Consider the following 25,190-nt stretch of genomic DNA (forward strand, 5'->3'; position numbering starts at 1 on the left):
TCTCACAGTAACTACTATGCTGATAAATGAGAGGTTCGTGTTAATATTGAAATGGATAGTAATTGTGAGTATAATTTTTTTGTCATTCATCAGACATGATGTGAATAGAAATATGTAAGTGAATTGTGTAAAAAATATAAATCAGGAAGTCTTTTACAAAACATGATAAAAATTGTTTCATATGCATAATTTATTATTTTCAAGTTATTACAGTATATATAATATATTAACATGGAGTTAAGGTCATATAATAAGGTATGACCACCCTGCGTTTTGGGTTCACTGACATGAAAAATAATTGACATGGCTCCAGTTTGTGTGTGTGTGTGTGTGTGTGTGTGTGTGTGTGTATGTGTGTGTGTGTGTGTGTGTGTGTGTGTGTGTGTGTGTGTGTGTGTGTGTGTGTGTGTGTGTGTGTGTGTGTGTGTGTGTGTGGAATGTGAACCAAGATCCAGCTGAACCTTGCCGATACAATACACCATATTTGGAAAACACCTTAATTGCGTGCAATTGCTGGTGATAGCATGTGTGTTTTCCATTGACATGTTTAATGTTTCCAGCACATTCTTCCATCCATCTGAATCATTACACGGGACTTCTGTCTGTCTCTATCCCTCCATTCATCCAGTCCAGCAGGGCAAACAGCAGTCCTGCTAGCCCAGGCACTCAGCCAATCCAGATGGGTGGTCCAAACCAATCACTGCAGCTCTCCCATGCTTTGGCCTGCTAGTGTCCCTGCTGCCCTGACACCCTCCCCTTTCTGTTCTTTCTCCCTGTCTCACGCATTCCTCTTATTTCTACACACCAATCTTTTTAAAAATGTAATGCTTTCCAATTTCTTCTCTCTTGAGTCTTTGCTTTTTCCCTTTTTTCTTTGGCTCGTTCGCATTGGTTTTTTGACCTTCCGTCTTTCTTACGCACCATTTCACTTCTCTTCCTGTCTTGTCACTAAGATGCCAGGTGGCATAATGCAAAAGTGTGTTTTTGGCCAACATCTCTCCTACTGGAGTGTTCTTAAGCCAAATTCTAGCTGTAGTGGAACTGTAGCTGACCTTATGGACGGTTTCCCAGTGTTGATCAGTCATTTGACCACACTTTGCATTAAAAATTGGTTCAACAGTTCTTTACAGTTAATAGTCTTAAATGATGTTCCTAAGGTGTGTGTCTGCATGTAAAATGTCAGTTTTGTAAAGAAGACAAACTATTGCATTTTGCTTTGATTGACACAGTGTCTTCATGCTGGCCAGCTGAATTTGTGGACATTTTTCCATGGCTCCATTCATCCCCCACTGAAGTTATGTGTCTGTTCCTGCCATGACTCACAGGCTCTGCCGTGGATATTATACAAACAAACCATGGGTTGTTGTGAGTGTAGTGGCATTTACTTGTGGTGTTGTACTTGAGAGAAATTTCTGAACAGCCAGAGCAAAATTTCAGAGTATACAACTGGCTTGACACCATACTGTTTAGATATTTATATATTGTATACCTGAAGCAATCTTGTGCATGACAAAGCTACTACATACATTAGAACTACAGTTTTCCTGGGAATCGCCAGAAAATGCCGCCATTTTTTTGAATCACAGGGGCTCTGATGACGATATTTGACCAAATATAAGCTAAACATACATTTTCAGAAATTGGATAGGACAAATGTCATTTAATATCTGTTATTTGTTGTCTGAAAAGTAGCTGGAATTATTGTGAAATGTGAAATCTGAAGCTCATTTGCAACATATTAGAAAATATTAAGCTTGTTTTTGCAATAGCATCCCAGAGGAGATTATACATGCCAGAGACGGAAGTTTAGTTGTTTTCTTTGGAGAGGATTCTACCCCCTCTTTACATTCACCTGCACCTAACATTTCCTCCTTTAGATATAGAAGGGGGTAGCTTGTACCTTGAGGCAGGTACCAACTCACAAACACCCACACACATTTGCACATGCACAAAAACACACACATCACACACCAGAGCAACTTTAACACATGAAAGGCCTTCTACAGAAGTGAAAAACATACTGCTACAATGCTTTGAAGTCTATCAGTCATCCATCTAATGTAAGGTTGTTTTCGGTTCCCCCTCCTCTAAAAGTCTGATTCATATCTCCCTTCCAGAAATTCCCTCCCGAAAGCCTGGGAGACACTACATCCGATCTGGGAGTCATTTGGTTCTTTTCACAATAGCCCCACGCATCCAAAACATTCAAAATTCAGTCTCACTTTTGCATCAAAGCAAAGCAGGAAAATAGATCCGATTTTTTTCAAAATCCCAGATGAGGCATGCAATCTTTGTGCAATCTAAAAAAAAAAAATTAAAAATAGATACACACACATGCAAGAGCACATGAATCTACACAGTATGCATACATCGAATGGGATACAGTAATTGCAGTGGCCAGTTATGGCTCAGTGATCTGTCAGCACATTGTGTGGGATTTCTAGCTGCCTGGACAATGGTGCTACAATCCCCTGAAACAGAATTCCAAAGAAATGACCCCTAAAACACAGAGTTCATTCAAATGTTTCCCGATGTGTGTGAACAACAGCAATATAGTCACAATCAGGCTTGCATGTATCAGCAGCAAATGGTAATAATGCATTTCCCCTAAAAAAGTCATATGAAAATACTAATATCAATAACATATGTAGGCTCCAAATGAACATTTATACAACAGAGACCTTCACTGTAACAGCCCCATTTTTTTTTTAAACCTTTTTAAAATGCCTCTAAACAGAAGTGATGAATAGACAACAGTTCGTCCTTGATGTTGTATGCATACCGAGGGCAGGAGGAGGTTCAGTGGAGGAGACCTGCTGTGTTTACAACCTTGTTGGCTCTGTAACTATGCATTTGACAAGATTTTTTTAAACCTGACAATTAAGTCATTAAATACCTGTGGTGATATGTGGGCTATTAGGTGAAATGTGTGGTTAAGAAACTGGAGGCAGTAGTGGTAAGTATTGTGATCACAGTTCTTTGTCTAGGCACCATATAAAAGTCATGAAAAGAGATTGAGAGGGACAAAGGGAGTAATAGTAAAAGATCAACGATGGATGTATAGAAATATTGCGATATAGAACTATGGATCTGTATCACAATAATGTAAAATTCTTGGAATTATATGTATTAATAGGTAAAAAAGTGTATGTAAAAAAAACAAAGACCATAAAACACCATAGGGTTGAATATAATGGCTGAAGTGTAAGAAAAGGTCTGAATTGCTTTAAGCTCTGTCCTACAAAATGAAAAATATCTTTGTGTACGTCCACTGTTTGGCGCTAGAGAACATCCATTAATTATACTGTAGCATAGGGGGTAAAGTAAGTAGAGTAAGTAAGTAATGTGGTTCTGGTTAATTCTAGTCTAGAGAAATACAACACCTGCAAATTGCAAAAACTGCAAAAAAAATTCACAGCAAATTAAAAATGTGTGCTTAACAAATTTTGTACATCTATGTCAAATTTAAAGGTGGGGGTGTTCACTTGAAATTGAATGATCCCACCAAATTTCATGAACATCAAAGCAACTTTGTCCCAATATGGCCCTACTTTTAGGGGTGCTATGGAGCCCACTGCCCATGCCCCGTGACTATACAAGGTATCATTTTCCACCATTTCTGACTCATGTGCAAAGTTTTGAGTTTTCAAGCACCATTCTCAAAAATGTGATTCATTGCAGAGAAGAAGAAGTAAAATCATTCCTTCAGATACAATAGGGCCTTCGCACCACTCAGTGGTCGGACCCTAATATATTTGTCAACGCCTGAAACTCTAACTGTTTTATGTGTTGAGTTATAAAAATTGTGTTGTTCTGAATGGATGGATTTGAAGTGTTGTACAGATATTCATGGTCCTGAGAGGGTAAGTCATAATGAATTTGGTGGACATTTCCTTTTTCAGTTTCACGTTACTTGTCATCTAACCCTAACATCAATGTTAGCATGCTAACACACTAAACTAATATATTGGAAATGGCAACATTAATGATAATGAAGTTAGACCTGTTTAACATCGGTAAGTTAACAGCAGATGTCATTGTGAGCATATTAGCATGCTGATGTTTGCATTTAGCTCAAAACACCTCTGTGCCTCAGTACAGCCTCACAGTTGCTCATGTGGCTGTTGACTCTTGGTCTATTTAATACATGAACCAGTCATGAATAATACTTTTATCCCAATTTATTAATTTGCCGTCAACTCTCTGTTCCAGGACAAAGTCACCATTATATTCTAGCGGGGCAACATACCTTCCACGTGTTTTGGGATTGGCACCAAACAGGGGGTTGTACTCTGGTGTAGGCTGTGGTGTAGGCGTCGGAGTATGGAAACTGAGACTGGGAACGATGGGTGGTGCCGCTGGGCTGTGGCGTGCAGAACTGAGGCCAGCTATGCGGATGTGGTCCAGAATCCCATAAACCCTGTCTGTCATCTCTCTGACTAATCAACCACTGGTTGTCTGGGCCGGAGCTGGAGTGGAACATTTCTGACATCCCAAAACTGGATCTAAGCAAAAAAAAAAAAAAAAAAAAATGGGGGAAATAACAATTAGTCAGTTAATTAACCAATTAAATGATGAAATTGTTATATTATCCTTATTAAATCATGATTTATTCTTGAATTTTCTAAGTGAATCTCAAACGAGAGGCAAACGAGAGGGCAGAGGGGAGATGCACAGTTGGATGTGTGTTTGTGCATTTGCATGTGTTCATGTTCATTAGTAAAAAATTTTGCTGCACCAGTATGATTAGATGCTTTTAGAATAGAGCTGATTACAAAGGTTGTTATAATTTGACTGGCTACTAATCCTGAAAGCTGAACCGTTCCTTTAAAAAACATTAAAGAAACACGTTGCTGATTTTCAACCACATTACCACATATTAGTCACAGAGTGGTGTGTCAGTCTTGTCCACACTTCTCACTTTGTGTTCTCTGGAGCCATCTATAGCTGCCTTCAACTGACATACATATTTAACATCAATGTTTACCCAAAGAAGTCCAGTTGCTATATTAACTCTGCATTAGCTGCGTTTCTTTTATTAACTTTCTGACTGGGAGCCTCACTGTCTGCAGTCAGATTTGAGAACTTCATATCTGACAGCAAACGTTTCCATCAAGCTATTTCAGTGTTCTGGAAATGATCTTTTTTCCAGAGGATTCCCTTAAATCTATTCAATCTAGTCACAATAGTATTTTGGTTTATTTGTAAAATGAATAAATCGCTTCTAAGTTGATTTGTAGGGATTCTAATTCAATACAAAATTTAACATTTTCATCATGGAGTGAATGGATGCACAAACTTGATTATTGGTGTGACTGAAGTAACAGCAAGCAGCATGCCTCAGATCAAAGCATCTCAAAGGCTGTGGCTTTAAGGTTTACTATGAAGGGATTTTCCTTTTCACAACAAAAACAACAATAAAAACAACAACAATGTATAGACTCATACACATGAAAACCCTCTCAGTCAGAAGCCAAGGAGGAGGGGCTAACTTTGAATGCTGCCAAACGACAAATCTTGCATAGTATACATTTAAACAGAAACAACTGATATATGATTATAAGGGATTGCTGCCATCCATCCATTTATATGAATTGTCAATAGTATCACTGATTAAGTTGAATGGCTAAAGGATTTTGAGTAGGATCATCAGCAGGACTGTTTTTGTTTGTTTTTTTGTTGTTTTTTTTGCAAACTGGAAAATATGTGGGACTTTTATAGTAATATTAATCAGATTGAGAATTGGCACCAGTTGTCTTTTGATTTAAAGGTTATCTTTCCTTCATTTTAGACAATACAGATGATGTAACATTTTTTTATTGCATGAATCACATGCAGCACTTTTCTTGTAATTAGAGAAATTCAATGTTCTTTTTGAAAAGCAAAAGATGCAAGAAAAAGGTTTCGTATTGGGCTGACTGAACATCACTGGTCTATGATACAAATTAAAACATGCCACTTGATTTCTTTGTTGAAGGCTGAAATTAAGGTGATGGGCCCCAGCTGGAACACACTGGAGAGACTTGTCCAGAACTGCATTAGATGGGGAGAAGCCATCAATTGCTGATGGTCCCAAGGGGACCCAAGGGCACAAGTAAGGAAGTAAGTACTTCATATCTAAATTACAATATTTGAGTGCAAATTAGCTGTCATTGCCACTGGAGTACTCATAGAGAATACATACAAAATAGGAGAATTATACAATTGCTACAATGCAGAACTGATTGAACACAAAGAGGAAGTAGGTGAGAGAGTGGAGCAACGTTTGTGATTATAATCTTGGAGTTTCTGTCTCTCTTCTTTCATCCTTCTCTCTCTTTTTGTGGAGGGTTAATTGGCAAGGCATATGGCTTTCTGCCTGTCCAAGCATGGTGCAAACAGTGTTTAATTGCCTTTATTCTGTCGCCAACATTGCAGAATACCTCTGCTACAAGATATGCCAGGCAGTTATTGGCACTGTGTAAAAAAAAAAAAAAAAAAGTGTAGATGACATGGACTGAGCATGAGAAAACAGGTTTTTGTAAACGTAGAGAAAGGGTTTTGTCCACCTAGCTGCATTCCTACAAGAATGCTCATTTGGAATAAACTGGTTTGTCTGTGTGGATTTAGCCTCAGTCTTTGTCTAGGATTTGTGAGCTTCTCTGTTGGCCTATGAGCAAGGCATCTTTCTTAGATAACAATTTACTGGCTCAACACACGGAGAGTGTTTTATGGGTGTAGGACAGGAATTCAACCAGGCTTTTGTCGTCCAGTTACCCCTGCTCCATTACCAACCCATTAAGTGTGTATTTAGGTCAAATGGCTAAGAGTCAGAAGTGAAACACATACCTGCAGGCATGATTGAACCATTGTATTTCAACTAATTATTCAATTAAATGCAGCATTTCAGAAATGTATTTTTTCCGGTTGCAGTGGCTGTGGTAGAATTAAATTATTGCTGTATCACTGAAATTTCAGTGCTTGTTCTCTCATTCAAAATAATTATTTTTCATTTTCTAGAGATATATGGTAAATCATCCTGATGTAAGGGCTCTTTTATAGGAATAATTAGACCATGTTTAACAACAGTCCAGTATGAAGCGTTAAATGCAGATTGCAAACTGAGACATACATGTCATACACTCGGTTTTTGTGTCAAAGTGTTAAAAGAGAGAAGTATTATTATGAAGAGCTGTATTTCAAATTAGAAAACTTGAATTATTGATGACATTTGTAATCATGTCTCATAAATTCAGTTTTTATATACATTTATTTAATCTGCAAGGTCAGTTAACATGACTAATTTAAATTCAACCTATGCTGTCCAGTTATAATATACAGTTGCACCAATCCCCTTGCACTAAGCTCTTTCTTATCTATGATCTCAATAGTCCTTATGTGGGAAGAAAAGGGAATACTGTTTTTACTGTGTTTATATTTCCTTGGTTTTGACTTAACTCCATTTCCGCCCAGCTATGGACTTTCTGTGATCTGTCCCCCATTATTACCTGCCTCAGGCTGGGCCTGCATGCACTAACTTTTACTATTAAAGACTAACATGGGTAGTTGTAGTATATCTCACTTCACTTAGTCAGAACTCTAAAGACAAGAGGAAACTGATCCAAGTGCAGGATCTGATTCAGCCACTTTTAAGACATAATCAAGTATTCTAGATATAGGCCTACATCTGGTTTGATTTCAAACCTGAGCAAGAAGCTGGGACTGAGAGTTCAGGTGTTCCTACCTCCACCTTAATTAGCTTACCTTAACTAATGTGGCTCATTACCAATTGTCTGCTGAATGGCCATAAAAATATAAACACTGTCACAGAGATGTCCTGAACTCATGATACCAAAGATAATGTGATCGCCATCTCATGATCTCTTAGTTGTCCAGCAAGTGTTTCCCCGTATTTGAGCCTGTTTGAGGTGCTTTTCCTCCAACTGAGAACTGACAGTAAAACCAAAGGCCTCCTGCTGCTCTGTAGATCATGTCCACTGATATACAAAGCCTCAGGCCCACTGGAAGACAACAAGCAACAATGGTGTTCTTCACATCAGACGTCAGGCCTGGTCTTCAGTCACTGTGACATGACTTATTTTTTTCTTAGGGATAACATCGTAAAGTGTTGGGTCACCACCAGCCTCCAAAACAGCTTCAGTTGATTACCCATGCCTCTGATGCTCCACTGGAGGGATGAACATTATTTTTCTTTCATACTAACACGACATTCCATTATCTCCTATATGTGTTTTTTGATTGAGATTTGGTGACTTTAAACATGATAAACATCATTTTTTAAATCAAATTCATCAAACTATGGCTACAATTAAATCTGTATTAATTCATTTTGGCCACTTAGGGGTTGAACAATGAAGTCATTGCGTTTTTAAGTGGATATGGTGAACGGAAAAGGATAGGGCAAATGGAACATCATTGTCATTACTGTCATGTTTCTGGCCATCTGGAAAATGTAAGTCTAATATTAACCCGTTTTAGTTCTGTTTTTGGTCTGTACCAACTCCTGATGGAAATGCCTTTAAATGAGTAGGTTTTTTAGAGCTTTTACATTAAAAGCAACTGCCTTCTAAGGCCGAAAACAACACTATGAGAGCACTGAGAGTGTAAAGTTGTGGGCCATACATCATCTCTGAAACTTGCTAAGAAGAGTCGCGTGATAGGTCTCTGGATTTTCTTACATAACACCTTCCATGTACACACTCATTAGATACATTGAATAGTGATGAACAGTCACTTTAGCAATTGTCATTATCAATACAATCGTTATTTTATATTAATTGTTAATTAACATAATAGTAAAAATAGTTCCCAGACCCAAAGATGAAAACTTTACATTTTGTATCTGTCTGCCTGCATCTGTCTGTCTGTCCATGTTTCACACTACCACAAATCCTTACCCACCCACCCACGTGGAGACAGGAAGTTTAGAGTATCATTGCTGAGGATTTTCTGAGTGTCTGTGTCACAGATGACAAAACACACACCCACACACACACACACACACACACACACACACACACACACACACACACACACACACACACACACACACACACACACACACACACACACACACACACACCACTGTCTGCCTCATTAAAACCTTTCCCATAGATGTACTACTTTGTACAGCTCTCCACTCATCATCACCTCCAATCCGCTCAACCCTTGCCTCCCTTTGAGCTCCACTATTTATTTTCATCAAGGCCTCTCTCTCTCTCACTTCTTCCGCTGTAACTCTCTCGCTCTCCCTCTCATCCACAGTGGGCTTTGTTGCTGGGCTGTCATGTATTGAAGCAGCTATTTATTTGCTTGTTTCGCCGCTAATTCTCCCTCATTGTCCCTCCCAGCATCCCATTGCGTCGAGAACAAGGCCGCCGCAAGAGTTTTGTTCCCTGTGCCCAAGACATGAGTCAGTGAGCCAAGATAATGATGAAGAGCTCAGACACACAGGAGATCCAGCCTCTATCGCTGATCACACCAGCAAAGTCTTCTTAACATACACCCCTCACACAAGGTTATTACAATGTATTCAGATTGTGTGAGGAGCTTAGGTCACCATCTAGAGTTGTGCTTTAAAACTATGTGGTTGGCTTTTCCTTAAGGACTGTTTGTTCTGATTCCAATCATTTAAAGAGTGTTTTGACATGCGCCAACTTGTTAGAGAAGTCAAAGTAAAAAAGTAAAGTAAAAGTGTATGAGGAAATATATTTTACAATTCAATATGCGACTTTAGTTTTACGCTGTTTTAGTTCCATAAGAACATAAGCTACACTGGCTCCTGAAGTCCAAATTCAAGAGAGATGCAGTGGTATGTAGCTCCTTCATTCATCAACATATAGCCTTATATATTATTCATATTCAGACACTTAAGCTCTGGACATTTATAATTGTGTTAGACTTGGTATTTTGAGAAAAAAAGAAGAAATAATAGAATTAAAACTCATACAACTAACAATTAACTCCCTTTTTATCCAGCCTCTCTGGCAATAATGATATTATAGTAACTGATAAGATGATCTTTGAGGCCTACACATAATTTTGATCAGGACTGCAAACTCTTTGTGAGTAGCTGGGAATAAGAAAGACAAGCATGTCTGGGGCAGCTTAAACTGGGGAAATGTAGCATAAAGAGGCTCCGTACATACAAACCAGAAGACTGACAAATTGGTTAAACACAAGTGATATGCATGTTATGCTGAAGTCACAGTCAAAACCAAAGGGTTCAATGCCAAGTCATCACAGAGTCAAATCTTTTTCAACAGTTGCCCATAGATACAATCTATCTGTTTCATACTGCTACAAGAGGACAGGCTAATTGTGGATGGAAAAGTGTGAATAATCGGCATTTATGTTCTAATTGAAAATGAAACTGGTGGGTATTTTCTTCACATGAATAAACCGCACCAATGCCAAACAGTGGCTGAGTTTGAAACTCAGAGCCACAGAAATGTGGACCTGATATTGCTATTGATAGTGTCAAGTCATCACTTTTTTGTCTGATTTTACCTCATCCATTTAAATGGGAAACCAGTCTGTGCATAGGAGGAAACACAAACCACAGAGTAGCTTATATATTTCCTTATATATAACAGCATTATGCTTTAAATGTGGAAGAAAAACAGAGAGCATGTGCTTGCATGATTCCAAATAAAATCTCTATCTAGATCAGGAAAACAAAAAAACGATTCTATATGTGTCTACTTCCCAAGTCAATCAGATCCATTTTGTGACTTCAAAGAGAGGTTCCAGAAAGAGGCTGTAGACCGTGGATGAACATTCACTTTCACTTTTCGTCGGTCAAGGATGTGTGCCGCCGCTGAGAGGAGGTTACCAGTCTCACTTTGAAGTCAGCCCTCAGAGCAGACAATGTTTACATTCTTCCAGCACATTAATCCCTCCTGCCCACCTCTTCATACACACACATCTCTCTATCAGCCTGCTCAATTGCTAAGAAAACCTCTGTAACCACAAAATACTGATAAAATTATACAAGTTTCATCATAAAAATTATAATAAGAACAAATTATGGGCTGTATTATTCTTATTATTATTATTAGTATTATTGTTGTTGTTGTTGTTGTAAATACTATGAAAGTAAGTGATAATATAATACTAATTAAGACAATACTAAAGCTGTATTATAATAATTACATATAGTAATATTATAGAAATATTATAATTTTTATAATTTAATATATTCGTATTAATGTCATTTATTATTCACCATTATCAAAAGCTTAGAGTATTAACTATAAGAAGAACAATTTTAACAATCTTTTAACATTTATGGACAATATTTAACTAAATATGTGCTTCTTTGGAGGTCATTTCAGTTGTAATATGCAGTTTAACCACAAGATGGCGTTGTATGCACCCATTGCACAGCTTTAAAAAGACAGTTGACTCGTTTCCTTCTTGAAACTGCAACTTGTGCCCCTACAAACCTAAAAAAAATATTTGTGAAGGCGTGTATGTCGTAATATTTGACATACAGACAAGCCATGACTCAGACATGAGTGATCTCCCAAACTGCAACACTTTTGGGAGTGTCCTGTGAGAAAATAACAGTGTAGTGTGCAGCACAATGGAAGTGTGCTGCACACTACTCCAGGTTTGCACTCTGTCTTCTGAATATAGACCATCTATGTAGCACAGCACACATATCTACTATTGCACACCACACAGCTACACACTGCCCCTCATCCTCACACTGCCTAACTCACAATTTCTAACACCCTGAACTTGTCTTTGATAAAAAAAAAGACATACAAAGCACAGAAAGTTGTGCTTGAAGTTTTAATAAACCTTTGAAGTCCTTTATCCCAAAATTAATCAGATGTAATGCTTTCTAGGATTATTCTTGACAGACATTTTGTTTTTAAATGCTTTGAGAGAAAAAAAAGAATACCAAGTCATCTTGAGTGATTCATCGTCCCATGAGACCTTTACACATGTCCACCTATAGCTCATTCTACCCACACGGTTTTTCCCCACCACCCCCAAACCTGCACGCGCACAACTCTGAAAACAACATTCCCGTGATGAGCGTGCAAGATTAGAGAAGTTCACAGGGTTTTTTTTTTCTCAATATATTGTAAATAATATCAGGTGACTAAAAATGAGGAAGTGTCCCCATGAGGAACTTTAAAGATTTTCCCGCTTTGTCATTCTGGTTTCTCAAAGCTGAATACAACATGCTCACATGAAGACAAGATGTCGCCTTACACAAATGATTCTATACATAATGCTGCCATATGATCATTACTATCGGGTAGTTTTATGAATTTGAATGGGTATAGAAAGGAGCAATGGTTGAATGACCTTTATAAAAATGCATAAAGCAATTCAGTGTAGCAACATTGGCACTGTTTGTGAAAGCTGTTCTTTTGAAATCATATTAGAAAAGAACAGAATCACAAAGACAAAAAATATATATCAAAAAAACAATGTCCAGTAACTAAACTACACAATTTAATATTGCTATTTATATTTATAACTATAACCAGGATGCTAAACAATTAATCTCCAAAATGTCCATCTCAGCAAAATTCATAGAACGTTTGTGTCCCCTACTATGTGAATGAGTTTACACAGAAATTGCATTTGCAAAGACTGAAAGATTCATATTCTCTTCAAGCAACTCTCTATAATTTCTCTAGTCTTTGTAATCTCCAATTTTTACAAATATTTATATAATTATTTTTACAAATTGCCCATTTAAATCGGGTATTCTATCTATATGAAAGATCAATTTGTGCATTTTAGAGTCAAAAATGTGTTCTTTTATATCCCAAAACATTCCAACCTTCCAGTAATGAACTTCCTGTTAAGCAGGATGTTGCTTGCGGAGAAGTGAGCTGATACACTCATATGGCTGTCCTACTTTTATCCTCTCCATCAACATGGGTAAGGTTGGGCTTTAAATTAGCATTTTAATTCCAAAGTATTTTTATTATTTCAAAAATAGGCTTTTAGCTTTTGTTAAATCTGTCTTTGTTTTTTATACTTTAAGGCTGGGTAGAATATAATAGAAGAGAATGGTTTACCTCTCTAAACAGGACAAAATCAGTGTACTTGGCATAGAAAATAATCTCAAATTCTCAATTACCTGTAGTCAGAAGGTTATGGAGCACAGGTCCGTTCGGTATATGTCTCTTATCTACTTCAAAGTCCAACAGAAAACCTCAAATCATTCAAATGAACTTGCTTGCTGAGCTACCCCTCATTGATGTTTATATCATTCTTGGAAGCATGGACTAGTGAAAGGGCCTGAGATTTAAACCAAATTGTGTTTCCTCTTTTCTAGCACCTAGGAGCTGGGTGCAAAGGGAAGCTTTTGCATCAGCTGCTCCTATATTTGAGACTGAAAGAAATAACTGATTCTGACAAGTCATCATGTTACACAACCATTGTTTCCCATAAATCAATCAAATCGAGACTAAGAACAGAACAAGGTTATAAAAAGGCTTTAGACTTACCATGATGTTCGTGGTTCAACTTTGCTGAGGTATTTTGAGGTATTTTCTCTGTACTTACCTGGTAAATTGCAACACATACTTCAGCTGATATATGCAACATGTTTTATTTTTTGTCAAGGTCTAAAAATAAAGGCTTGACTTTCAAGTCCAGACTGAAAGTTGTTAATTTCATATTCTCGAGACAGTTTGTCCATAACTGATCAGCGCTGCTCGACTTGGTAAGAACAAAACACATAAGTGTTTTTGGTCAGTTTTATGGAACAGTGACATTTCATTCCAGAGGAAAAGGGCTCCGATATTGCATTCATGGTCACACTGTAATCTGCATAATGACAATGATGAACAACCCATCAGGGACGATTTGAGAGAAAAGGCCTCCAAATTCCTCTTCAGATGCATGTTGATTGTGTTTATTCATGGCAGTTAGGTTGATGAGGGAGCAATATGGAGGAGGTTGGATGGACACTTGTTACATGTTACCGTTAAAATAGCAGACATCTCTTGACAAAGAACAAACAGCGAAGCCAGACTGAAATCAAGGCGTCTGCGAAAGCTCTCAGGAATGCAAATTCAAAAGCACTTCATTACTTGCTTTTTCCCTGCAATCTTGTGTCTGAGAGACTGAACTAAGTGGTTAATCAAGCCAAAAACCAAACCATGTCTGAGGGGCCAGATAGGAGACACCTCTGCTCGCACACAAGACTAAGGTTCTGTGTGAGTGTGTGTATCGACGGCATAGATGTGAGTGCATGATAAAATACATGCATCTGTATGGGTTTTAGATCCATAACACACCTGGAAGATTTAGACAACTAAAACAAATGACCACATGCTATTAGTTAGAAATACTGTTATTTATTATTATAATTTTTAATCAATTTGGCTCAAGGCATCTAAACAGTCTGCATTCACAAGAGAAGCAAACATAACACACAAAGTTTCATTTTGCTGTTGCTAACAAAAGCTTAACAAGCTGTGATGTAAAGTTATTTATTAGTGATCGAGGGGGGGGGGGGGGGGGGGACACCTTTGGCATACTGTTAGTCTTTATGCCTCCCTCTCTCTGTGTCTCATATAACTCAGAAGCTAACTTTTACATGAGTTTAGGTTTCCTGACATATTCAATTTTAAATAATTGGTATTTGACACAGAAGACATTGCTTAGAGGCATCTGTATGTAACCTTTATTCTCTCTCAATTAAAAAAAAAGTATCCTTCAAATGAACACATCTGGAGTTTCAATTAGTTAACTGGTGTTTGCTCACAGTATCATATTCAAGAGCAGCTCAAGAAGAATTCTGGAGCATATTAATAGCGTATAATACATATAAGTACTGGTATTTAGGTGCATGGGGGCAACTAAAAGGAGATGGATATGTGTTCCACATTTTCTTCTTCAGAAAAAACAAAATTCAGACAAACAAAAAAAACTTCAACCAGATACTCATACCAGCTAAAAAAAAGAATCAATAGAATATAAAGCTGTACATTTTAACCAACTGTCCTCTCCCTTACAAGGAGAAGCTTGCAATATATTACACATTATGTAGTGTGAAATTATACGATTTAAAACAAACTAAAAGGACAAATGAAAAAGCAAACATTATATGTTGTAAAAAAAACTTTAAAGGAATGTAACATGCTGGCAAACAACTCCAAACGTGCTGCTAGTATAGAGGCTCCCCTACACACACATTCCATAACATTAACTGAATAAATTGGTAAACTATTCTGGTAGAGGCTGTAACTTCTCTTGTTCACATTAACCAAGTGCCTTAACGTGATTTTAACGCTATGTGACTATTCATGCACTAAAGTCCTCTGTTGTCTGAAATTAGATGCGTTTTACGTCAGAATGTTGTGTATACTGGTGCTGGTGACGCTTTCCTTTACTCTATATGTTACATTTCATTAACTTATTTAGTGCCATTGCAGCATTACATTCATTTTAATGCATAACAGTAAAATGGCATAAGTGTACCAAGTGACTTGGACAGAGTGTACCAAGTCTGTGAAATACAGATACTGGCATTGTTACAGTTTATATTAGATTAATATACACGTGTGTTCCACTGTATCTCTTTGATTATATGTTTTTGTAGTTTTGTGATATTTTAGGTAATGAAGAGATCAGTTTAGGGCAAACTAGTATTTTCAATATCAATTCATCTACTGGTTACTTTATTAATTGGCCTATAAATTGTGTATTATGTCCATCCAGCAATCCAAATCCCAAATATATATATTTACATGTATATCACTGAAGACAAACAATTTTCTGTCAATCAGTTAATCGATGGATTGACTAATTCTTTAAGCTCTAAATCAATTTAGACTCGCCCCCTAATCCAGATATTAGTGTGAACTGTTGTTGTTATTGTACATTTTAAGGCATTCCTCCCCATTATCTATGCAGGGCTCAAATCACCCTGAATAATTTCCCACCAGAACAAGAAATGCATTTGACAAATGACCATGATTTACTCATGACGTAGGGCTTTTCTCTCACTGATCTTGTTATTGTTCAATAGACGGAATGTGCGGAATGCCAGTGTGTGAGTGAACTCAGCAGGAGCTGACACTTGACATTAGATTTATGGGTGGAGATTACGACCCAGGGCACTCTGGCAGAAACAGAGAAAAAGACAGCAAAGCCAAGGCCAACAGGGGAGGCGAGAGGTGGAGAGAAAGAGGCAGAGAGAATGGAGCAAAGGCCATGAAATGAAATGAGGTGTTTGATCTCTGCAGGACAGGTGAGGTCTTACCAGTGGAGTGTCTGATCTGATGTAGAGCCTATGAAAGAAGGAATGGACACCACCAGCTGTACATTATGTCCACATATAATGGAAAAGAAGGCTGTAGCTACTCTGGCATTGTGATCTATGTATTTATTTGTCACACCACCATCCCTTCTCTTTCCATCCGACTAGCCTATGAATATTTTTTTCTTCAGATACTTTGAGAAACACACTCTGAAAACCTCACCTAAGTCTACACTCTTTGTCTAAAAGTTTCCCTGAGAGTTACTTGGTTTTACTGTGTTGTATCTTCAAATGCATGGTCGTTTCTCTTTTCCTTTATTCTAATCGATGGACTCGCTACAGACTAGTGAAACGGTATCCGCCTGTAGACACAGAATAAGAGCCTCAGAAATGAAAACTTTCCCCCCTCTTTTATATGGCAATTGTATGTGGCTGTGTCTTCGTCTGGTTTACCTGTGGGTCTTTGATCATGACAGAATGCGACGGTGTTTGATTCCTGGGGTACTTTGACAGTTTGCAGGCTGGCAAAAGGCCCTCTAGTGTCTGAAGTTAGATTAGAGGAGACAGGGCCTGAAAAGCAGGCGTCCAGCTGGGAGAAGATCAGAAACGACACAAACTTTAGCGAGAGCCATTGTGAGGTACACAGTGGCTGCCGGCTCCCATAACTTTTCCCTTTGTGTGTTTTTTATATCGCTCTCTTCTCCCGCTCTTATCTTCTGTGCAGAGTGTTGAATGGCTCAGTTAAAGGTCTGTGAGGTTTTATCTGATTTTAACAAAAAAAAAAGGAGAGACACCTTGTATTTGTTCCCTCTTTAAGCTGTCTCTTGGGGTTTAAGGCTAGTCTGTGTGTGCACAATTGTGAAGATACATCTCCTTTACAGTGTAAGCCCATGAAGAAGTAATAGTCAAAGTGATAAATGCTAATTAAAAATAATAAAAACACATATTCTCCCCATTACAGGCCAAATGCTGGACAATGACCATACCCTGTGCTGGTTCAAAAAGCATTTTTGTAGTTAAATCAAAGACTGGACGTACGCATGAGAGCATTAATTGAGATCAAGAGTACTGATCAATACACATAATTGCTGCAGTGAATATATTTCTGGTAATATTTTCTAATGTATGAAATTATGTGATTTTTTTTTTTTCTTAACTTTGGAGCCTCATTTGGGTGATTGTCTGTGTTACGTGTTGGGTGAGTGTGGTAATGGTGCCCTCTAGTGACTGTATGACGGAACCCAACAAAGAGGTTTAGAAAAATGCAAAAGGTTTATATTTTGTCATGTGGCTTCTCATATGTAGTTAAACTATCTCAGGTATTGGGAACATTTTCTGGGGTGCCATATCAAATGTTACATACATTGCACAAAGACTGTAAAACATGTAAAACAGCTAAAAAAAAGATAAGCTAAATCATGCAGACTGAAGGTCTGCAATGGCCCAATGGAAGGCAGTTGCTTTTTTGTTTTTTTGCAAAAAACAATCTGATTATTATATGTTCATTACTTCATATGTGATTTTTCATATGGAGTTGTTTATCAGTACTGGACAAATTAATAATATTGTTGCTTTGGAAAGAGTACATTACATTTTCTTTTTTAATGCTTTACACAGTATTACATTTGATTTGAAAAAGAGTGCAGAAACTTTGATTACAAATTTGCAGCGCTTGAGTAAACATGCACTGACTGGTCCAAATGATTGCATTAATGACAATCAGCAACCTCCACAGTAGAGTACCAGTAATGGATAGTAAATGCATACATTTACTTAAGTATTGCACTCAAGTGCTTGTACTTTATTTGAATATTTCTATTTTATTTCCCACTCCATTACATTTCAGAGGGAAACACTTTTTTTTTTGGACACGTTTAGGCTAGATACCAGTTACTATGTGTATTAACATCATAGACAAGAAATATATAATCAACAAATAAAATATGATGCATTATGATCAATCAATCCAGCAGTATATTAAGTATCCCCACATTTGTTTTTGGATTTCTTGCCTAGTTTTTATGTTGAATCTGTTCTTCTTCTGCTTCTGTGTGTTTGTTCATCTTTTAACATATTGGGAAATGTTGGAAATAGCTTAGCTATGTGTATTGGATTTTTGTTTTTGTGTCTGTTAATCCATAAACAAAATCAGTCAATCAATCGATTGCACACAAACTTACAGAGGTGGAAATTGAATGTGAGACTTGGACTTGCAACAGTATTTTGAGGTAGTTGTATGACTGAAATATCTAAGTACTTAAATAAAAACCCATTTTCATTTGTAAGGGATGTCTGTGTTTACCCCAGGACCCAAATTCACGCCATCTACCCCGGTATAGACAAACGTTCAGAATTTGACAGAATAAAAAGAGCGAGGGGAGTATGTGGCCTCAGCTCACCCTAAATTAATTAAAAGGCATCATCAATCGATCGACGATGGCGGTGTTCAGCTAGTAGTGTGCTCTCCATTTGCGCTCTCTAGTCGACTGTTACGACGACTCTCAGGCTCTGCTCGTCCCGTGGAAAAATGGCAACAACCGTGAAATTGAACAGCGGTGCACCAATGCCCATTGTTGGACTGGGTACGTGGAAGGTACGTGAAATGTATGATTGCTATCTTGCTATGCCCAGTGTTAGTTAATAGTTAATTTAAGCTAGCTGGACGCCAACAGAGAGTTCATGACTGGAGACAGTGAGTTACATAAATGTGTCGTTAAAACTGATTTTTCTCGACATACCTGGAGAAATTTGAATATAAATTCAATGTGCTACATTGTTTATCACGTTTGCTAACTAAGTTTAGCTAATGCACTCCAAGAACAGGTTTCTAGACACATGACCGTCGTGTGCAAAGCTGCTGCTGGGTCGGGTTACTGTTAACAGACGACATGCTATTCATTGCAATCTCTCATTCACTTTTAATTCACAAACATTAGCCTTAGTTAACCTTGTATAGGTCTTGTTAATGACACTGACCTTTAGCTTTTAAAGTGCTTTTATTATCACGCGTCATCCAGAAGAGTTCATTTCTATTTACTTGTGGACATTTAAAGGTTAATTAGAGATGCCTGTTGTTCCCTTTTTACACTGTTTTTTTCTGTAAAAAAATATATTTAATAGTATTTAGTACTAGCAGTGAAATAGATATACCAGTGGTGGAAAGTAACTATGTACATTTACTCAAGTACTGTACTTATTTACAATTTTAAGGTATTTGTACTTTACTTGAGTATTTCCATTATATCCTACTTTATACTTCCATTTTATTACATTCAGAGGAAAGTATTTTATTACCTACTCCATTGCATGTATTAGCAGTTACTTTTCTTGCAGCTTTAGTTACTTTCCAGATGAAGATTTGAAACACTTTTAAAAAGCATTGTGTAGTTGTATTCACATATCAGATGTCTATTTGTTGTTAACGGCTGCATCAAATATTGATCCCCCCCCCCCTAATAATCTAATTATGTCATATATAGTCATATATCAGTCAGAGGGACCAAACCATAATTTGTACTGTAATACTTTAACTACATCAAGCTCAATACTTTTTTCATGCAGGACTTTTCATGCAGTATTTTTACATTGCTGTATCTGTACTTTTACCTAAGTTTAAGATCTGAATACTTCGTCCACCATAGGTAAATACAGACTTTGTCGTGCACCAAGAATACATTTGGCAGCCAGCACAAAATACATAAATCTTAGGTATTAGTGATGTTCTAGCCTAAATCCTCAAAAGAAGAACTGGTGGATGGACACGCTACCTTAAGAACAATATTTAAGTGTAACTCAACTAATCTCATACCCATTTCAACCAAATTGTCCCAAAAACTAAATAGAGAAATTAAATGAGGAACAAAAAGTATCCCAGACACTGGATAGTGGCAGTTTTGCGCAATTTGTGTGTGGGTTGCACTGAACACTATACAAATAAATATTTATTACAGTGTTGTTATAGTAAAGTATGTCTCCAGACCAGAGTGTTGCTAGGGTAAATTACAGCATGTATATGTGTAACAAGTAAAAAATGAAGTAAATACTAGTTGCACTCTGTATACACCAGAACCATACTAACTAACCATGTCTTTCAGTCTCCCCCTGGAAAGGTTACAGAGGCGGTGAAAGCAGCCATCTCAGCAGGATACAGACACATCGATGGAGCATTTGTCTACCAGAATGAGGCAGAGGTGGGAGAGGGTGTTCAGGCCATGATCAAGGATGGAGTGGTCAAGAGAGAGGATCTGTTCATTGTTAGCAAGGTGAGTTGTCTGTGCGTGATGTACAGATATGTGCCTTGATTAATATTGCACCCACAAATGGGCATTCAGATTGATGTTCTCTGTTTAATAGCCTATTGTATTCAAACCGTACTCACTCCTTTCTTTTCATAGCTGTGGTGCACTTTCCATGAGAAGTCAATGGTGAGGCAAGGCTGTGAGAAGACTCTCAGTGATCTTAAACTGGACTATCTAGACCTTTATCTTGTGCACTGGCCCATGGGTTTCAAGGTAGGAACAGTATTGTCTTGTCCTACCCAGAGTCTGTCCATGTGTCTGTGAGCTGAATGTACATAATTGGATCAAGTTACATATTCCTTTGGAGAAATTTCCCTTTACAATTACAATCCCTTTTACAATCATATTTTGTAAGTTTCACTTAAGACTAAGCCTCCATATTGTCAAAGTTGTAGGAATATGGTGAAAGCGTCATGGCTATGACTCGTTTGTCATTACACAGGCTGGCACTGAGCTCTTTCCTTTGGACAGCGCAGGAGAGACGATCAACGATACTACTCATTTCCTGGAGACATGGGAGGTAAGTTAAACACACAAACCAATCTCTTGCATCAGAAGCAAGACACAAACTGGTACAACTGGTTGGCAATTCTGTCAGCTTAAAATTGAAAGAACAGGGAAATAAAGATTGAAAACAATGATTCTTCTCTAACCCTAACCCTTATTGGGGAACCAAGCTAAATCTTTTTAGATGTGTTCAGCTTAGTGCAAGCTTAGAAAGTAATGGAACCTCAGATCAGTGACATATTCATATTTTTTTAGAGGTTCGGTTGATATCTAGAGGGTCCAAACTTGATACAGTATGAGTTATGATCACTAAAAGTAACATCAGTAAATGTATAATTAAAATATTTTTTTAATCAATTTTCTCAGGGGATGGAGGAACTGGTGGATGCTGGTTTGGTCAAAGCTATCGGTATCTCCAACTTCAACAAGGAGCAGATTGAAGCCATCCTCAACAAGCCAGGCCTCAAATACAAGCCTGCCAACAACCAGGTACAGTAAGGAAATATTTACTCTTATTAGACATTTGTAGTAGAAAGAGATAACACATTTCACCAGGTAACTGTTAGGCAAGCTAATGTTTAACTTTACATTTGCAGCCTTTTTAGATTTAATTTGGTCAAGTCATGCCTAGCGTCAACAGTGCTGGGCAGAAAGGAAACAGATGCATTTCAAGATTGCTGTCCTTTAAAGGGCAAGACGCCATAATGCCCTTATCTGTCTTCCCCTATCAGGGCTTAGAAATAAATGTCCTCTTAATTCGTAACGGGCCACAGCAGTTTCTCCTCAGGCTCGACTAATTAGCTGAGGCGACCTTATATTTTTGCTGTTTTTCAGAACCATCATTCACCATCAATGTCTTGTTCTGTCTGGTCCTGTTGTATATTAGATTACTGCACCATTCTCTTTCTGCCCTTTGTTACCAAACACGGAACAAAGTCATCTCAGAAATTACATTTATTGTAACAATAATGCCAAAAAAGTACAGTAAGTTCTACATGTTTATGCCTAAGGCAGTCATACAAATTTAGTCATGTGCCTCACTGATGTAAGTGCTTGCCAGTTTCATTTTAGGGATAGCAGGATGTGATTAAGGAAAATTGAAAACTGTTGTGTAAGAAACTTTTCTTACATAAGTATATCTGACTTTGAATTGAATGGAACTGCCAAAAATTATCATCAGTCAAGATCATGCTCAGATATGAAAAATAACTATACCTTATATTATACAAAGCAAAATAATGTTTTAGTAGGTAACAGTCTAATAATATGTACCATTTACTTTGAGCAGATGGGATAAATATACTAGGATGAATTCTATTATAGGCATTGAATTTCCATTATGAGTGAGTGCAGTGAGTAAGCAGGCTCATTAATTCACCATTTGTGTGTTTGTCCTTCTGTAGGTGGAGTGCCACCCTTACCTGACCCAAGAGAAACTGATCAACTACTGCCACTCTCAGGGCATCTCAGTGACAGCTTACAGTCCCCTTGGGTCCCCTGACAGACCCTGGTCAGTTAGCAGAAATTAAAATCATAGCAAAATACCAAGTATACCAAATAACAGTTCAGACATCGGTAAATCAGCACAACGCTATAATATGGGCCATTTTTGGTTGCTTGCCAGTTCGGTATTTGTCAATCTCATTATGTTTGTCATGTCCCTTTGGTTAGTTTCACCTTGTGACTGTTGTTCCTCTTTGTCTACGTAGTTTCACTGTGTAGCATATTTTGTCATGATTTAGAAGTTACGTAATTGTCAATTTTTTTGTTATCTCTGCCAAGCCTAAGTCTGGAGGAGATCATGTGTTTGGTCGCGTGTGCCCGTGTGTCTGTATGTGTGTTTGTGTGTATCTGTCCGCAGCTAATTTCGTAATCAACCCATCAGCGTAATATTTTTTGTACGCATTTATAACTGTTTCAAGGACCTCTTGTGGTTGCAGTGATTCACTATTATTGAAAAAGCTATTTTATAGCCCTTTTTTATATCAGGAGGTGTGAGTGATGTGTTACAACAAAATGTTCTACATACATAAATTCCAGGGCTAAGCCAGAAGACCCTTCACTTTTGGAGGATCCCAACATTAAGGCTATTGCTGAGAAGCACAAGAAGACATCCGCTCAGGTACAGCACTAACATGTGTTCAACCACAATGAAGACAAAACTGAATTGAACATAGCTTAGAATAATTGTCACTCACAAGAAAGACTGCATGTTCCTTATTTCTAGTCAGACTTGAATTTATAAAGAACAACATGTATCTTTATCTTTTGGAGTTTATTCTCAGTTGTAGTAGTAGAATTTATACAAATGCAAGAAAGAAAAATATGTTATAAATACCATTCACATGGCCCTAACTGTTGTTGAGTAAAAGTTATGACCCCTGTCATGTTGAAATGTTAATTCCCTGCCAGGTACTGATCCGCTTCCAAATCCAAAGGAACGTGATTGTGATTCCCAAGTCGATCACACCTCATCGCATTCAGGAGAATTTCCAGGTAATTAGCAGAGAAATAGTTCGAATATTGCTAGGATTAGCCCTCAATCTGCTTTACTTACAGCCCTTTTGGCTCATGCATGAAGACTGTTGTTTGAATCTTTGCAGGTGTTTGACTTTGAACTAACCGAGGAGGAAATGAAAACTATATTAGGATTCAACAGGAATTGGAGAGTCTGTCCCATGCAATGGTAAGATCACATGTTGTTTGGGGGGGGGGGGGGGGGGGGTTGTGTATCGTCTATAACATTTTATATATACATTATATATGTGCTATAACGTTTTGAAAAAGATGTTAGGGTTAGGTGCGTCAGCCAACATTTTTTGATCTTCCCTTTTGTTTTTTCTCTATAGGAGCACGAAGCACAAGGACTATCCATTCAATGCTGAATTCTGAAATGAAAAATGCTGATTTTCCACAGGATTGCAGTGGGTGCTGGGGTTTCCTTCTCTGTGCTCTAGACTGCTTGCTTTCATATAGTTTAGAGCAGGTGGCCTTGCGTCCATTTTTCATTATTGTTACATGTCTCAGGAGAAATGTTTTTTTGTTACCCAGTTCATCTCCTTACAGTTTTACATACTCTCCAAAAACGTATTTATAGCCAAGATGAAAAGCTCAAAATAAATGCATAGAAATTGATATCATGTTGAGTTTTGTGCTCAATTGGGACTCTTTGCACAAGAGCTTATTTGTTTTCTGTCTGTGGAAAAATCTACTTTTAGTTTGTTGTCAACATGCCATGTTAAGTTACTGAAGAATAAAATTTGTTCCATATAGTTTTACATGTTTGTTGTATCAAATGTAAGAAGAAAGGAAAAGCTCCAGTAATTCTTACAGCCAAACCACACGCAAAAGTCAGTATTTAAATCAAAGCACATTTTTTATACCAAAAACATTATATATCCAGACATGTAAGTGTCTTCAAAAGCACTCCTCGTTTTACTAAACCTGTCGTTCTCCCCATGTTGTCTGTCATAACAGTGTTTTTCCTGTTTTGACTGCAAAGAATTTATTCCTATCCCAGCATTTTTTTTTGACATGTCTCACAATGATGAAGCACTTTCCAATATTTGAGTCATATGTGGTGCTTCATGATAAATCATATAATAACTGTTATGAAATACTTGCTTTCACTTCCTGTGTGAGCTGTCTGTAAAGCATTACAATACTGTCCTGTGGATGAAAATAAAGTGAAGAAATCACTCAAGCAAGTGCACTGTTTATGCCTCTGAATGCCCACTAGGGGTCAGAAAAGCCAATGGTGTAACTAAGAAGAGGAATACATGAGCTGCTGTTTGGCACTATGAGGAGCAGATAAACAAACTTTTAAATGTTGTGTGATATGATTTTTTTTTAGTGGCATACATTTTTGCTTAATTTTCCCTTCTGGGTAAGTGTTATAAAAAAGTAAGGAATTAACAGAAATGTTGCGAGTAACCTTTGACAGAAGTCAACCTTAAGGTTTCATGTACCAGAGGTGTTCCCACTGTCTCTATTAGCCTTATATAGCAGCCATTTGGATGCAAGTCTCCATATTTATGACGAGTATGAACCTGAAGCGTCAGTTTCCTGCTTGACAGGAAAAGTATCCTGCTAACAAAGAAATGGCCCAATAGTCTCTGGTGTGAGTTAGTAGAAAGATCAGA

The 25,190-nt window shown here is 37.6% G+C and overlaps 2 protein-coding genes across 3 annotated transcripts in view; one reads left to right on the top strand and one right to left on the bottom strand.

Annotated features, from left to right (window-relative positions):
• The window catches only part of LOC134004672 (dnaJ homolog subfamily B member 9-like), a 435,649-nt gene that overhangs the window by 400,504 nt on the left and 9,955 nt on the right, over positions 1-25,190 (bottom strand). The window lies entirely within an intron of this gene.
• Positions 18,694-24,845, top strand: LOC134004182 (aldo-keto reductase family 1 member B1-like). Of its 2 annotated transcripts, none has more exons than XM_062443357.1 (10): positions 18,694-18,836; positions 20,338-20,505; positions 20,638-20,754; positions 20,984-21,061; positions 21,415-21,537; positions 22,452-22,558; positions 23,089-23,170; positions 23,461-23,544; positions 23,652-23,734; positions 23,898-24,845. In XM_062443357.1, the coding sequence occupies exons 1-10, from the start codon at positions 18,771-18,773 to the stop codon at positions 23,938-23,940; spliced, it is 951 nt and encodes a 316-aa protein (XP_062299341.1). In that variant the 5' UTR covers positions 18,694-18,770; the 3' UTR covers positions 23,941-24,845. The 2 variants fall into 2 exon arrangements, with proteins under 2 accessions (XP_062299341.1, XP_062299342.1); XM_062443358.1 differs by lacking the exon at positions 18,694-18,836 and adding an exon at positions 18,905-18,935 and having other exon boundaries at positions 23,898-24,844.

This window comes from Scomber scombrus, chromosome 22, assembly GCF_963691925.1.
Source record: "Scomber scombrus chromosome 22, fScoSco1.1, whole genome shotgun sequence".
Classification (NCBI taxonomy): domain Eukaryota; kingdom Metazoa; phylum Chordata; class Actinopteri; order Scombriformes; family Scombridae; genus Scomber; species Scomber scombrus.